The sequence below is a fragment of the Hyperoodon ampullatus genome (genome assembly GCF_949752795.1).
Source record: "Hyperoodon ampullatus genome assembly, chromosome: 11".
NCBI classification, from domain to species: Eukaryota; Metazoa; Chordata; class Mammalia; order Artiodactyla; family Ziphiidae; genus Hyperoodon; species Hyperoodon ampullatus.
In genome coordinates, this window is record NC_136924.1 from 72,653,976 (window position 1) to 72,671,020 (window position 17,045).

Consider the following 17,045-nt stretch of genomic DNA (forward strand, 5'->3'; position numbering starts at 1 on the left):
GTAAAAAGACAAGCCTTGTGGGAGACCTTGGTGGTGATGGAAGGCCAAGGCTAAAAATTTCTGCCCATTTGCTTTAGGAAGGAAGGAGCCGATAGAGGAGGCATTGTGATATGGTTTAAAAAATGTATTTGTGATTCTCTTCAAAGCTAGAGAACAATTTGGTAGACTTGACAGAGTAATGTGACCGGGAAGTGGAAACCAAGGTGGAGGTCAGGCTATAGAAGCCGGTGGGGGAGGAGGGAGATGGGAGGGCGAATAGACAAGATCTAAGAGTAACAAGAGCCCAAACAACGAGCAAACCAAGCCCCCCCTTTTTTTCAGGGTGACATTGGGCAAGTTACTTGCTATCTTGAATTCTTTGTTTCCTTATTTTAAAAAAGTGAGGGCAAGGAATATCTCTTTTCTGACTCTTGGGTTCATTTGGTCATTGTTCTGACCCAAATAGGGTCAGAACAGGTGTTGGACATCAACTTGGAGTCCGTTTAGATCTATGTATTTGGCATTCGTGGAGCTCTGGCTCTAGCTTATAGGAAAGTGGGTGCACGGACATGAACTGGAGTCCCTGGGGGATCTGTGCGTGCCATGCAGGAGCCTTGTTTACAGAAGCACAAAGCAGAAGAGATCAAGATCACCACAGGAGCAACTCCAGACTGACTGGGTACTGTCCCTCACTCTCTGACATAGGTTCCCTCTTCTTGGTGAAGGTAGGTCCTGGAGTCTAAAGTGAAGCAAATGGATCCTGTTCCAGTTGGGGTGGGCAGTAGTGGATGGAAGGCAAGGGGGTTTCAGGAAAGAAAGACAGCAATTATAAGAGGAGGGGGAGAGAGAATTGAAGCTGATCTTCTTATGCACAAAAAGAAAACATTTTTGGAAGTAGTTACATGAGGGGTAAGGAAAGGCAGAAGTGGGGAGGGGTGTAGAGAGAGGGTAAGAAACCTAGACTAAATGTTCTACTCAGTACTCCACAGGTATAATCTCCTCTTATGTTACTGCAACCCTGTGGGGTATATATTATTAGTTCCAATTTATAGATACATGTTCAGGTTCTTTCTATATTTATTGATAATAACTGTGGCTAACCTTGGTTGCATGCTTAAGAGCCAGCCACTTTACAGATTATCTCTTAATCCTTATAACAACATAAGAAGTAGATACTATTATTACTTCCATTTTCCAGATGAGAAAATCAAGGCATTGAGAAGTCTTATAATTTGCCCAAGGCCACACAACCAGGAAATGGTGGGAACCAGGATGCAAAGCCAGGCAATAGATTTCCAGAGTCCATAATCTTAATCACCAAGGTAAACAGCTTCTAATAAGCCAAAGTTAAGAGAAAAATAGAGGGAAGATACACTGACAAAGACTTAGAAATTACTATTTAAAAAGAAACAAAGAACGATAGGGATGGGGAGAGAAAACCTCATCTGGAAAGGAGATTTGAATATTTAGTTTTTAGAGACTGGAGAAACTTCACTGATGATTTTAATAATAATGAAGATGATAGTAATGAAGTGAACATTTATTGAAAGGCTTCCTGTGTGCCAGACTCTGTTCTAAGTGCTTTATATATATTTTCTCGTTGAATTTTCAGAACAATCCTTTTGTCTCTATTGAAATTCTAGGACCTAGTACATAGTAGGGGCTCAATAAATATTTATTGCATGACTTAAAAATGTGACTTTTGTAGTTTTACTTTTAGGAAACTCGAGGTCACAGGACTAAATTCCAGGGGCTCAGATCCTGTGACTCTTGTTTTATTACCTCAGGGCATTTATCTCTGTCTGAAATTGTCCTGTTTATTTCTTTGCTGTTTATTATCTCTTCTCTCTGTTGGCATCTAAACTCTAGGAGAGCAGAGCCACACTCATCTCGTTTAAGTACGTGCAGCATCCAGAACAATGCCTTGCGTTTAGGAGATGATTCATAAATATTCGCTGTACGAATGAAAGAAGAGAAACCATAGCTCAGCTTTCAGAACAACTCTTCATCCACGATAGCACAGCAAACTGCAGAGCAGGGAGTTCCACTGCTCATGTGCCCATACAGCATCTTCCTCTCTGTGTCTGTTCTCAATGAGCACCTGTGCACGTTCTCGGTCACTGACTCAGCTGTTCATTTCCCCAGGCTTAGTTGAGGAGCAAGGAAGAAAAGAAATTTCTTGTTTGTTCTGTTTTCAGTGCATAAACAAAGATCATCACAAAGGTGATCAAACCATCTATATATAAACATAGCTCTTTCAACTCACACCCATTAGGATGGCCACTACAAAAAACAAAACAAAACAAACAGAAGTTGGAACCCCTGTACACTGTTGGTGGGACTGTAAATGGTGCAGCTGCTGTGGAAACCAATATGGTATTCCTTGAAAAGTTTAAAATATTACCATATGGTTCAGCCATCTCATTTCTGGGTATATACTCCAAAGAATCTCAAATAGCTATTTGTACATCCATGTTCATAGCAGCATTATTCACAGCAGCCAAAAGGTGGCAGCAACCCAAGTGTCCATTGACACATGAATGGATAAACAAAATATGGTATATATGTACAATGGAATATTATTTAGCCTTAAAAAGGAAGGAAATTCTGACACGTGCTACAGTATGGATGAATCTTGAAGATATTACGCTAAGTGAAAGAAGTCAGTAACAAACAGACAAATACTGCATGATTCCACTTACATGAGGCACCTAGAGTAGCCAAACTCATAGAGTGAGAAGGTGAATAGTGGTTGACAAGAAGGGGGTATTTGTTATTTAATGGGTACAGAGCTTTTCAAGATGAAAAGAGTTCTGGATTTGGTTGCAGGACAATGTGAATGTACTTAACACTCTGTACTCTTAAAAATGGTTAAGATGGTAAATTTTGTTATCTGCATTTTGTGCAATTAAAAGAGGAACAGTGAAAAAAAAGACGATTCTCGGTAGTATGACATATGCCTCATTTTTAAGGATCAAGATCCTAAAGTGAATGATTCAGTTAATTCAAATGAAAATGCAAAGTCCCTATGAAGGAACAGAGGTGTGAGACTAAGAAGGAACAGCTATCACCATAAACAACCTGCATCAAAGACAAGGAAGGGTTAGCATAAGCTCTTGGCTTTGGACTCCTGAGGGTCAGTGTTGCAAATAACAGTTTCTTTGATGGCTTTTAAATGTCATGTACATTCCTAAGCATCTTACACAAATCTCTACAGAGAGTTAGGACTTCAGAGCCTGTGGTGTTGACAAAGTCAGGCTGATCGGATTAGGTTGTGACGATGACACTGCTCTGAAGTGTCTCTCCCCCTCTCCCCCCGACACTCACCTGTCCACACGCAGCTGGCAGATGATGCTCAGTGTGTCCACAACTCCTTCTTCTCTCAACTGTCGACAGCCGATGGATGTAGCAATAAAACACCCCGTCCTGCCTATCCCTGCACTGAGAAGAACAAGTAACGCATTAAAAGGTGCAGGAAAAATAACAAAGGTAAAATATATTCTTTTTAAAAGGTACTTTTAAAATTGGAAACAATTGGGATTAATAATAGTAATTACAACAGCAACAGCTCTCGTGTACTGAGTGTACAAACCTGGCCCTGTGCTGAGTGCTTAAACAGCAATTCTTCCCTTTAGGTCTAAGCAGTAGGTGAATGGGGTGGAGGGAGGTAGTGGGGGGAGAGAATAGTGAAAAAGGTACTTGTTGTTCTACAAAGAAGAATTAAGCCCTGAAATTAGGTAAGGTATGGGCAGTAGCAAGGAGGGGAAAGACTTATACACATCATAAATGTGAGTGTGGAGCTGAACAGTGAGAAAAGCAAAAAGTCCAAGGTGACTCGCCTGGAGGACTGGAAGAATGGCAGCATCGTCGAGACGAAGGGGGAATTCTGGAATGAGGGCTGATTTGAGGGAGAGAGTGGGGACTTTGGTCTTGGATATACTGATGTGGAAGATGCTAGTGAATAACTGAAGATTCTATTCAGTTAAGGAGAGAGGATGTGGCTAGAAGCATGTATTTCCAAGTCTTTTTTTTTTTTTTTTTTTAATCAAGGTAACAGTTAAACAGACATACTACCTGTCATGGAAGGTTTACTCATGAATCTCCTTCAGACGGTAAGTCATCAGCTTAACAAACAAGCTTTCTCTCTCTCTCTCTCTCTCTCTCTCTCTCTCTCTCAGCAATTTCAACCACAAATGCAAATTTCTCTCAAATCTACACTTAAATTCCCCAAGTTTCTCCTAAACTCTAGATTGGCATTCCACCTCCTAGCTGGCACTCTTGTTGTTGCTATTCTACACTTGCTGCATTTCAATGTATCTAAATTCAGTGTATCTAAAACAGAATTAATTATCTTTTTCCTCAATGGCATTACCAGGCAGCCACAAGTTTTCCAGCCTAGAAATCTTGGAGCTATTTTCAACGTCTCCCCCTCTCTCAACTCCCACATCCAATCTGTTACCAATTCTTATATTTTCCACCTCTGCAGAGCTGTTGTGATCCATGCTTTCCTTTCTATAAACTGTGCTCACGTTTTTGAAATCTTACTTTATGATTAGCAATGATCTCATTATGGTTTCCAAGGCTCAAGACTCTTCCTGGGCTAATTCATGATATACACAGCTGCTAGGTTCATCTTTCTAAAACAGGGACCTGATCATATTACTCGCTACTCAAAAACTGTAGATGGCTCCCAATGGTCACAGCACAATGTCTAAGCACCCTTCCATGGTATTCAGGCCTTTACATAATATGACTGTGACGAACTTTCAAGCTTTTTGCTGTCAACTTTGTACCCTTTGTGTCATTGTTTTCATTTGAATCATTGCAAAAAACTCCTATTTTCTAATTTTTCTTTCTGTGTTAATGGATATTTCTCCAGTCAGAAATGCCCTCCCTACCACCTTTTAAAACCACAAACATTGGACCTCTTTTCAAGATCCTGTTCAACATTATTCCAACTTTTAGAGGCTTTCTTCAATCCTCATGGTTTGAATGAATAATTCCCCTCTTGGCACTCAAATAGCACTATTTCTCCTACGTGGCACTTATCTCCTGTTGAATGTGGGTGCAGAGGAATTCAGATGAGGAATGAGTCCCTTTTAGTTGAAGTGTCTATGGAGAGTTTGTCTCAATAAAGAGATAGGACTTGAACTATACCCTGTGAATGGCAGGCATTTTGGTTATCATGAAGGAGAGAGAATGTTCCATGGATGAGAATGGTATAAGGAAAGAATTGCTGCAGAATAGAGTGACAATGAGTAGGCTAGTTTGGCTTAAAGAGAAAGTTATATTAGAGAAACAGTGGAAAATAAGACTGAGAAGGTACAGTGGGGCCTATAAAGGATCTTATATGTAAAGCTAAAAGGTTTGGACATCATCCTCTAAAAGAATGGTAGTCTTTTTTCTTCCTTTTTTTTTTTTTTTTTTTTTTTTAGAATTTGTTGAAAACAATGAGTTTTCAGTCCCAGAAAATTCACTTAACTTCATGTACTCAAATCTGTTCAAGTCATTTCAAGTTCACTGGCCCTCATAGCTAATTCACAGATCCAAGGTTGAGAACTTTTGCTCTAGGGAATGGGAAGCCTTTGAGAAGTGTTGAGCATAGACTCCATGTGATGAAAGAGGGTTTTAGGCACCTCATCCAAGAGGAGTGCACAGAATAGGCTGCAGTAGGGGTGGAGCATGGGGAAGTGGGGTGTGTATGTGCAATTAGCCGACTTCTTCTAAAATACATGGGTGAGGTCATAAGGGCCTGAACTTGGGTGGTTGGGCAGGAAGTGATGATTATGGGAGAAGCTTTGAAGGGAAAGCCAATCTGGTGACTGATTAGATATGGAGGCTGGAGTTGAGAGAAGGGCCAAAGATAACTGTCAGCATTTGATGTTGAGTGCCTGGAAAAAAGATGGTCTCATTCTTAGAAATAGCAATCAGAAGGGGAGCTGGTTTCACAGGGGAAATGGTAAGTTCATTTTAGATATCCTGACTGTTTTATGATTTTGGGTGGGGGACACTTCCAGCCCTAAAGTATGGCCAGTTAGGTATTTTTCTTCAGCCCCAAGCTAAGTTTAGGATGAGGCCTAATGTTAGAAACTAGATAATGACACTTTGCATAAATAGACATATAGTAAATTTTACTCAATTAAACCACAAAGGTTCAAAAGAAGGCTAAAATTATAATCTAAAATAATATACTTTATTTCTTAACAATATCAAAAACTATCTTACAAGACTTAGGAGGGTCAATAAAGTAACACCAATTATTTGGAGAAATTATGGAGAATAAATGGCCGGTTATATAAATAACTTTAAAATATATGCTTTAGTTTGGGCACACTAATGGGAAAACAGGGGGAAGAGGTATAAGTTAAAGGAGAAGAACTTTAAGCTCGATGTTAGGGAAGGGAACCACTGCGGACATCTGTCGCTGTGTCGGCCCAGCCTCCGGTACTGCATGTTCTGGTAACAGCACTTTGTTTTCCCTTTGGCGAATTACCACTTGCCCACTTCCCATTTCATAAATGTATTTCCATCTGTTTTTCATGAGGTAACTTTTAGAATAGTTGACTGGTTTTCACCAAATTTGACATAATAATAAATGTTATCAAGATACAATCCTAGTAAAGTCCAGGGGCCATCTTGAAACAACAAGAAGCTGTTGATAATTAAAAAAACCATATGTCATTCCTAGCACACGTGAGACTGATGAGACTAATTGAATCCATCTACGTTTCAAGGTAGAGGACTGAGTGAATAAGTTCTCCTGTTCCCTGAGCTATTAATTAGAAGTGATATTTTCTCCACTGTGTGACTGTTTGCTGAAAATATGCTAATGATGTCACTTCATTTCTGTTAAGTATTGTCTCGGTCAAGCCTCAAGTATGAGGAAGTTAACCATTTTCAATACATATTTAATTTATCAGCCAAGTCAGAACCAGGAAGTAAAACCCAACTTCCACCTGCTCTATGACTTTACAAAGGACAGCTGCTTAGGCAGAAAGGACAGCTCATCCCTTACCTGCAGTGGACAACCACAGGCCCTCGGCCCACAGAGGCAAGTCTGTCTTCTTCCACATCCAGCATGAGCTGTAGAAGGGGCTGGGCACTGGCTGGAGTCTTGTGATCGGGCCATGAGGTGTACCAGTAATGCTTCACATGTTGCGTGTGACTTCCTTGCTGAAAAGAGCAACAGCCACCAGATGCTTCATTGTCCTGTGGAACTAAAAGTCACCCAAACCACAATACTGAATGCCTTCTATCACTCCCATCTTGCTGGCAACTTATTTCTAGGCAGAAAAAAAATCTAGGAGATTTTTGAAGAATACTCTTTCACCCTGAGAAAACTTTACTGTAACTATGCTGATGTCAAAGTTTGACAGTCTTGCTCTGTTAAATGATAAATATGTATTTAGTATATATGTTTAAGATATATTTAATATAGAAAACATACATATGCTAAATATATGTTTGTAATTTATTATAATAAACATAATGGATATTAGATGAAGATATAGCCAAGAAAGAATCAGGATATAGTGCATTTCCTGCTCTTTGAACATTCCTGAGAGGTTATTCTAAACATATTGACCAGTATAAGAATGCTTAATTTTATAGTCAGTCTCCCTAATAATTCTACACTCATCCCACATTCCAGTTTTTCACAGCAGTGAGGAATCCCTGTAGTAAAGGAGCGACAAAGGGTCACTAGATTAGAAATGCTTTGAGTGAGGGTCCATGCACATCACGTCAAAACCCAGTGGGGGCCTGGTGTGGATGAGGCACTTGAGAACACCGTGTTGAAGAACAGGTCTCAGTAAGTGCCTCACGGCTCTGTGTCTACCCTCTTCCTCTCTGTGGTGATTCTGTCCCAGTAATGAGGCTCTAGATAGAACTGGAATCTTTGGGATGATTGCTCTCCAGAAGTAAAAACAATACCATGGCAACATTTCTCAGCATCTGCTGCCCCAAATTTAAATAACTTTCTATGACATAATGTGGTCCGGGAAAGTCCCCATAAATGACTGTGACTCCAGGTTTTGGGAGATCTCATCAACACTTCAGGCTTTTCTTGCCTCCCACAAGTGCAGATTTTCCCTTTCACAGTTTCCAGGCCTTACTTAAATCTGCTTAGACCAAAGGGACATTAAAAAAAGAAATCATGGTACAGTATCCAGCACAAGCCTTTAGTTAAAGGCATTCAAAAGGTTAAATCAGAGATGTCATATTTATGCAAAGCAGAAGACCTGAGCTTCCCACTTAGTGAATTTTCTTAATGGCTGCTTATATTAGTTTAATAATTCTACATACTAATAGTAGCCGATAACAAAGAAATCCATAAGGGAGTGATTATAATTTCTCCTTGATCTTGACATTATTTAATTTATTTAAATTGAATCTGCAGTACTTATTAGGATAAATAATTTCAAAATAGACATGTAATCCTCCAACATCGTCTACTTTGTAGATAGCTACAGTTCCACAGTTTTACCTTTAAGACAAGGTTTCGAACGGTGTAGTTATCACATTCATTTACATTGATAACCAGAACCTCGACTTTCCCATATATTCCTCTCTTTTCTGGCCAGTAAAGCACACATTTCTGGAGGAGGGGAAAGAAGAACAAATATTAAAGAAGCAAATATTAATGGTTTTCATTGGCCTTGGAGTATTTTTTATTCAAGCATCTGAAAATTTTCTATTTAGTTAATATAAAAAAATCAAGTATCAATTTTTACAGTTCTGTAAATGAGCTAAAACCACTGAACCATACATTTTAAATGGGTAAGCTTTATAGTATGTATAGTGTAGTATAAATTATATCTCAATGCTTTTTAAATAAAATATCAATTTTTACATATGTCTGCCCAACACTGTTGCTGTTAATCCCACACCAAAAAGTAATTAAGCCAAAATTTTCCAAATCCCCATAGAGAAATTAAGGACTAATTAAGAACTGAATTAAAAATTAGGAAACTAAGATCCAAATATTAGAGTTTATCTTGTGATGACTAGGATTAAAATGAATGTTTTCCCACAGTGATTGAGGCAAGTCACATTTCCTGCTTCATCAAAAAAAGTCTCTAATTAGAGTATCTGTAATGTGTTAGGTGCCACAGAATCCAGTTTCCCTTGTATGTAAAGCAGATGTAATGACCATTAATACACCTAAGGTATTATATTTTCTAGGACTAATGACCCTTTCACCTATGGGATCCATTGAAATAAATGGATAGCAAAATTATTTTTAAAATTTTTATGATGGATCCTCTTTGAAGGGTTTAATAGCAGTAATAATAATTATATGGCGAGCAAGAAAATATAATGTGGTGGTTAAGGTGCAAGCTTTGGAGTCAGAGAGCCTGGGGCCAAATTTTGGTGCTACCATTTATCTGTGAATCCATAAGCAGGATACTTAATATCTCTGGGCTCAGTTTCCTCAAGATTTAATATAAGGAAAGCACTTAAGACAAAGCCAGGCATACAGTAGGCATTAAAAACATAATATTATTATTACTATTATTGTTATTTTACAACTACTCAGTTATGGAATGGGTTTTTGATCTAAAGTGATTAGGTTATTACTTAAATATGCATTAGATCATGCATTAAATATTATATTATTTTTATGATATCCAAGCTACATTATTTAAAAAACTACAAAATGAGACTCAAGCATACATATAAGCTCATATTATTTATTATTTTGCCTTTTAAACAACTGCAAAAGAACTATTAATTTCTTGCCACATATTTTAATGACTAAGAATGTAAAGTGTGAAAGTTGACATTTTATTTTCAGTGCCCAGGGAAGCAATTTCATGTTAGAAATATTGTTTAAATAGAATTCATGATTTTCTTTCAAACACACATGCATATTTATAGAGAAATTCTTTCACTTCTTGCCTTCTATAGGGATTTTGTCGTCCTCAGGACACTTGTTTCTTTACATCTATGTCAAAGGCACATGACCACACTTGAAAAAAATTAAGTACTCATAGATTTAAAAGAGTAGCAGCAAAAAATTACAGAATTACAGGAAAAGACACATAAAGTATCAGAAACACACCTCTGGGGCTCTATCATGCTAAGTACCAAGTACTCTATGTGATAGAGCCACAAGGAAGTCACTTCACCTAGTGGAATCAGTGTTTTTCATCCACTACAATAAAAACACATTTGCATCCTCTACGTTCTGGTCCTTTTCCAAACAAAGTAAATCATTTTCACTTCTATTTACATGCCACCCCACACCCAAGACTGTCAAGCAATCAGGCTAAAGGCTTACTCTGGCTAATATAACATTAACATTAAAAAAAGAAACCTTTAGCACAGGGAACTATACTCAAAATCTTGTAACAACCTATAACGGAAAAGAATCTAAAAAAGAATTATACATATATATATATATATATATATATATATATATATATATATATATATATATAAAACTGAATCACTTTGCTGTACACTTGAAACTAACACAGCATTGTAAATCAACTATATTTTAATAATTTTTTAAAAAAGCAATCTTTTAAAAATACAGCAATTTTTTTCCCTCCTCATTTACGAGTTGCCAAATGTCTCAAATTCCCCCAGTTTGTTAAAGATAATCATACTAACCAATTTGCCTGGTTTCTTTCAATGGAGCATCAATTATTTCGCTGCAAGACCCGAGCTATTTTGTGTCTTAAAACCCATGCCTCCTGGATGAATCCAAGAAGAGTGACAAAGAATCTTGAAAAAGGTACTGAACAAAGAAAGAGGCATTCAGTGGCCCAGCAGTCTGGCATACGTGCCCCCATTGTCCAAGATCAGGCCTGAGGAGAAGGCCCCTCTTTGGGAAGGTGGCTCTTGAAACCGGTAAGAAAAGCTGCGAGGCAGGAGCTCTCAGCCTGCACCCTGACTCTTAACAATACAATCCAGGCTTGTGCACCTACTTGATAAATGGAAGCGCTGCTCGCTTCTCTCCCAAGCTTGCTGGGGCCCTCTTGAATGTTTTTCTTGACTCTTTACCAAAAATGAAATTGGCAGCCAGCTCCCAGTAGACAATGCAATGTGACTCGTTCATTCAAACAACCCTTAATTAGCATCCCATCTCCTTTCTGAGATACAATAGCTTATTTCTACATACCGAATACATTTTTTTCCCCTTTTAGGAGAACGTAGAAAAAGAGACCAGATAAGTGTGGGTGCTTTTGAATACGAAGTGAGGGAGAGCGGCAAATGTAGTTGTTCCTAAGAGCACAAGTTCATGTTCAAATTATTTTTGTGAAGAGCTTTTTAGGGTTTCTTTATTGTGGTGCTAACAATGATATAAAAAAGGAAAATGCAAGGAAGGAAAATGTTCTCTTACAGATAATATTGTGAAACCACACTAATTGTAGGTAATTCGAAATAGCACGCTATCTAGCAGAATGTAACCCCAAATCATCACTATTCTTCTGCTAGATGGGCTGATTCTTTCAGTAAAATTATCTATTAATTCCAAGAATCATAATTTGGAGGACAAAGGTTTCCAGAAGGTCATGTGTCTCTTGTGCAAACAAGTAATTAGTGAACCCTAACTGTAAAGATTCTGGACATCAACCAATTTTTCATAATCAGTGGTTTACAGCAAAAGTAGAACGCAATGCAAAGCAATGCAAACTGATATTTTTATAATCTTTTTTTTTTCTTTGACCATCCCTCTCACCCCCACCACATTAGGACTATTTGTGTATAAAGAAGGAACAGGTCTAGCTAGTATTTTAGTTACCTGAAAAAAAAAATCTATTTTTAAGTTACTTTCTTTTTAAATTCTATGCACTTAAAATCAAAGAGATTTTGCTCCATGAGCTAAAGACTATCATCACATAGAAAGTGGCTCTAAATAAACAAAAACAAGATAGTTGCATTTGGGTTACATTTGCATATAAGACAGAATGGGTCAGATTGTCTAAAATTATTATGGTTTTAGTTACTCTAATTCTCAGTGTTTCAATTAAATATTAGTAACATAGGTGCAGCAATTTAATATTAAAAGCACCTTCACCAACCTTATATCACTGAATCCCTTCCACGATCATTGGTGTTAGGTAGAACAGAGAGTAGATAGTGTTGTTATTATTATTTTTTTTTATCATTTTACAGCTGAGAAAACTGAAGCTCAGGTGTTTTCATAAGGTTCTCTGGGAACATCCTCTTGGGGCTAGGACCCTCTGAGCAAATATCACTTTATACATTCAAGTTTCTGTCTTTGATTTCTGCACTAATAACCAACACTTCTTTCTACAGCAATAACCAATGCCCTCCCTTCCCTCTATGAAATATGCTGATGCTCGTGGAACACTGAATGCCCTCTGTCCACTCTCTTACTAAGTCCAGCAAGTCTGTCACTATCTGCTGAGCTGTATGTTCAACAAGTGGTATTTATATCCGAACGTCTTAATGGCAGTTGTACTTGTTATTAGAGCCCAGTAATTTAATGAAACTTTACATAAATCAATGAAACATGAGGGTGGAAAGAAAATAAAGAATTGTTCTATGAAATACTTGCATAAGTTAATTAGGTTTTCGCTGGGGAAAAACAGTAAATCAGTAAAGAAAACTGTGGTCAAATCAGGCACAGGTGAGAACATTATAAAAGGGCAAAGTTTGGAAATACAGACAGGATTCTGCATTCATATTGCTTTAAAAATATTTCTAAGTTCTCTCATATTTCAAAGAAACTGAAATGGGACATTTCAATGACGTATAAAGGGCATGATTTACACAAACTATATGACCGAGAGCCAATATTAAAAATTAAAAAAGACAGTGCCATAATAAAATAATGAACAAATTTGAATATGAACAAATGTACCTGTTTTAAGACAAAGTAAAACATTAGGGTTTTTTTTCTGTGTTTGAGTCTCCACTGTGATTTTTTTTTTGGATTAACTGTGTCAAATAAGAAGGCTTCTAACTATAGTTAGAAGTAAAGCAGGCTACAGCAATTGAATAGAACCTAGAAGATTAAAAATTAAGGTGCCAAGTTATATTTGGAATGTAAGCATGTTTGAAAGGACAGGTGAGTAATTTTTCTTAGGGGCTGTCAGCCTCTGAATTTCTGGCTACTCTTAATTGCTTGGGTAGCATAACTGTCAAGCCCCTGGTCTTTCAGGATATGAGCTTAGGCTGCTGGGCATTGCTGGGCAGTGCTAGGTCAGACTGCTTCTCTAGATACCAAATATCTAATTCTGGTCCTCCAGGACAGCTGAATACCAGTCAGCGGGTCTCCACTGTCTTCCAAATTACCCTCCCTGACCTTGTTTGTACAGACACTCTAATTATGGGACTTTGCTCATTTATTTTCATTCTTGGTACAAAATGTGAATCCTCTTGTCCACCCCACACTTCACAGACTGACCTCTAACTGGAGCATGACTCCCCCATCACAGTTCCAATCCACACTTTCAAATTGTCCACTACTTTGTTTTTTCTATTTGTTTGTTTTGCTTATTTTGGGCCGTGTTGGGTCTTAGTTGCGGCATGCTGGATCTTCTTTGAGGTACGTGTGATCTTTCGCTGCGGTGCACAGACACTTCCTTGGGGTGCACGGACTTCTCTCTAGTTGTGGCCTGCAAGCTCAGTAGTTTTCTCTTCTTTAGTTGTGGCATGCGGGTTCCAGAGTGCGTGGGCTCTGTAGTTTGCGGCACACGGGCTCTAGTTGAGGCGTGCAAGCTCAGCAGTTGTGGCTCGTGAGCTTAGTTGCCCTGCAGCATGTGAGATCTTAGTTCCCTGACCAGGGATCGAACCCACGTCCCCTGCATTGTAAGGAGGATTCTTTACCCCGGACAACCAGGGAGGTCCCCTTGTACACTATTTTGAGTGAGCAGATTTGACACTTTTTTTTTCTTTAAACCAAGTCAAAATGCCTTGTTCATCTCCTCTTTCCTTCCTAGAGAGAACGGTTAGAGATTTTAATCTGGACTGTAAGCAATCCCGCACACTTTTCTCTGGCCACAATCACTGCTTAGACTGGAACTTTCTCCCTTCCCACCCTAAGTAGGGAGAAGATTTGAGGAGGGTGTATATAGTGGTGAGAAGGTGGAGGAGGTGGGAGTCAGGTTGCTAGCCGTTTGGCCTTGGGCAGGTTGCTTAACCTTCCTGTGTCTCAGTGTCCTATTTTAGTGGGATTTACAGATATGTTTGTTGTAAAGATTGCTTTCTAAGCATATTGTTAGTGCTCAATAAATATTAGTTATTTGGAAGATCAAACAGCCCAGTTTCTAGACTTTCTATGTATATTTGATGAACTTTCTAGATTATGTAACAAACTCTAATTTTTTAGCTAACTTTAAATAGTTGAGATGTATTTTCATTTCATTCATTTAGAATATAACATAGAATAATTAACATTTAATTACGAGTGTTTTATCAGAAAAATTTATTTTCTCTTCATATGTACAGCTTAAAAAGGTCTACTTTATTTTTAAGTATAAGTTACTTATATATTGAATAGCCAGTCATTCCCAACTGAATGCCCATCAAATTTTATAATGAAACTTAAGGTCAACATGGGTTATAATTAATACTTATATTGCAAAAAAAAAACACCCCACATTTTTTGGATGTATTTAATTAAGTAAAGATATCTATAGTAGCTGTGACTTGACTTAATGAAGTCATTGCTTATCTTCTTTTGTATTCATAAAATTCTTATAGGCTGCCATTTATAAATTTTAAAATGACCTCCTTATCTCATTGCAAACTGTCTTCCATCTCTTACTCTACCATATGTTTGTTTTCTCCACCTCCCATAGCACCTAACACTTTGTACCTGTATACAATATTTTAAAATTTTGTTTCTTGTTTATTGTGTCTCTCCTTTTAGATCATATCTCCATGAAAGGAGGGATCTTTGTCTGTTTTGTCAATAAAGATATAATCCAAGCACCTACACTGGTGCTTGATGGTTGATAGTTGATAAATATCTGTCAAATGAATGAATGAATGTGCACAAATACAGCATTGGATGTTTTAGAAAGAGGAATGTACTGAATGTCTTCAAGGTTAGCTGGAGAATTCCAGATGCTAAAGAAATGGTACAGTTAGATATATTTCTGGAAAACACATTTTTTCAAAAGTCCACATCATTTAGCCAGGTCATTTCACACCTAAAAATATACATTAATTAAATAATCAAAGATGTGGATAAAAAGATTGGAAATGACTTAAATATCTCTTAATAAGGAAATGATTACATACGTTTTAGCATCCACACAATGAAATTCTAGCAGTCATTTAAAATCATGTTTTTGATGAGTTACTAATGACATGGAGACCACTCATAATATAATGTTAAAAGCAGAATATACAATGAATACAGAACACTCTTTTATTCTCTATATTCATCAGCAAAATTTAACATTCCAGCCCTATCTCCCTTCACTCCCTACTATGCCTAGACAACATCAAATGGCTCAACTCACACATGCTATGTGGTGTCTTGTCTGCCTCTGTGTGCTGTTGCTTTGCCTGGTTTATGTTCCCTTGTGCACTTATTTACTCTGCAGCCCATACTGAAAAACTGTAAGGCACCATATGAGCTGTATGGACAAAGAAATGTAATTAAAATAAATCCTTTCCATAATTTTATCAGAGAGAGAAAGGAAGGGAATGAAAACAGAGAATACTTAAAATATGATTTATTTATTTCACTTTCTGAGGTCAAACTGCTTGCAAAGTGTGAATAGGTCAATGGGCAAAATGGGGTTTGTAAGTATTTAAGTCACATAGCTGAACTCAGATGAAAGATGTAAATATTAAGAAAGAATACGGCTGTGTTAAATACTTGAGAGAAGTATTTTGTTAGGCCAAATGACCAAGTAATTCCTTCACTTCCTGAAAGATAAATTCAGTGTCTTACTGCTCCCTGAAGCCAACAGTGGGTCCCTTGTCTTCTAATGTCTTATACCCTTATTTGGCCCGTTTATTATGTTGGGGCAGTGATTAAGTACATGAGCTTTGGAATCAAATAAACCTGTACTAAAATTTGGACTCTATCACTCACTTACTTTGAGGCTGTAGGCAAATGGTTTAATCTCTGAGCCTCAAGTTTCTCATCCATAATATAGGGATAGTAAATCGTGCTTTGTAGAGTTAGAATGAAAATGCACAGAATTAACGTATGAACTGTGCTTACTATGTATATTTAATAAATGGCCGTCAGTAGAAAATATCTTCCGCAGTATGTATACTATGACCAACATTCATACTACTTCTCTTCTTTCCTAGGAGAAAGTCTGAGCTAGTCTGAGGAATTTGGAAATATGCAAATGATTCCTGCCCTGCTTAGATTGATCTAACTCCAGCTTTGCAGATTTTGGCCACTGTGTCTTCTCTAGTCAAGCAATAGTTCACCTTAAAAGTTTGAACACTGTGTTTCCAATGTTTTATTTCTTTCAAAAGGAATTCCCTTCTTGAGATTTATCTAAATGAAGAAATCAAATTTACCAGCAATAAAAATCTCTTCTCCTTTCTTGCCATAGAAGATAACTGATTCTTCAGCTCTATTTTAAAATTTTTTGTTTATTCTAATTTTATAAAGTAACTATGAGAATATTGGGATTATTGAATAAGAACTGGAAATTATTCACTTATTCCTTTATTTATGTATTAGAAAATAGAAAGGTTCATGAAAATATAAAGCCTGGGAATTTCTAAAGATAACTCCACCTTCACATATTTTTGGAGGAAATGATTTTTGTCTGTTCCAAACAATGACGCTTAACACAATTGAAAGTTGGCACATTTTTGGTAAACAGCATCTTCCTGGCAGTGTGAAGTCTACTGCCTATTTCTTTTGAGCCAGACTTCTCAGTATCATTTTGATCTGTAAAACATCAAAGTTTCCTCCATAGTATTGTATTTACATCTTTATAGAATCTGGATGGAAAGGAATTTTTATTTTAATTTAATGGGTAATCAAAAATAACAGAAGTCAAAATCTTTACTGCAATATTTGGAATTATGACTGGCCACGGGAAAGTACATGTAGCAAATTACACATAGAAAACATGTAACATAATGTATTTACTTTGATATTT

General features: G+C 37.3%; 1 protein-coding gene across 1 annotated transcript in view; it reads right to left on the bottom strand.

Annotated features, from left to right (window-relative positions):
* PTPRR (protein tyrosine phosphatase receptor type R) overlaps window positions 1-17,045 on the bottom strand; it is a gene marked incomplete at its 3' end in the record, with an annotated part of 278,404 nt that overhangs the window by 11,664 nt on the left and 249,695 nt on the right. Inside the window, exons 11-13 of the mRNA XM_079715195.1 lie at window positions 8,465-8,575; window positions 6,995-7,152; window positions 3,307-3,420 (exon numbers count right to left, since the gene is read on the bottom strand). Coding sequence (XP_079571321.1) covers window positions 3,307-3,420; window positions 6,995-7,152; window positions 8,465-8,575 — 383 coding nt within the window. The remainder of the gene's footprint in view (window positions 1-3,306; window positions 3,421-6,994; window positions 7,153-8,464; window positions 8,576-17,045) is intronic.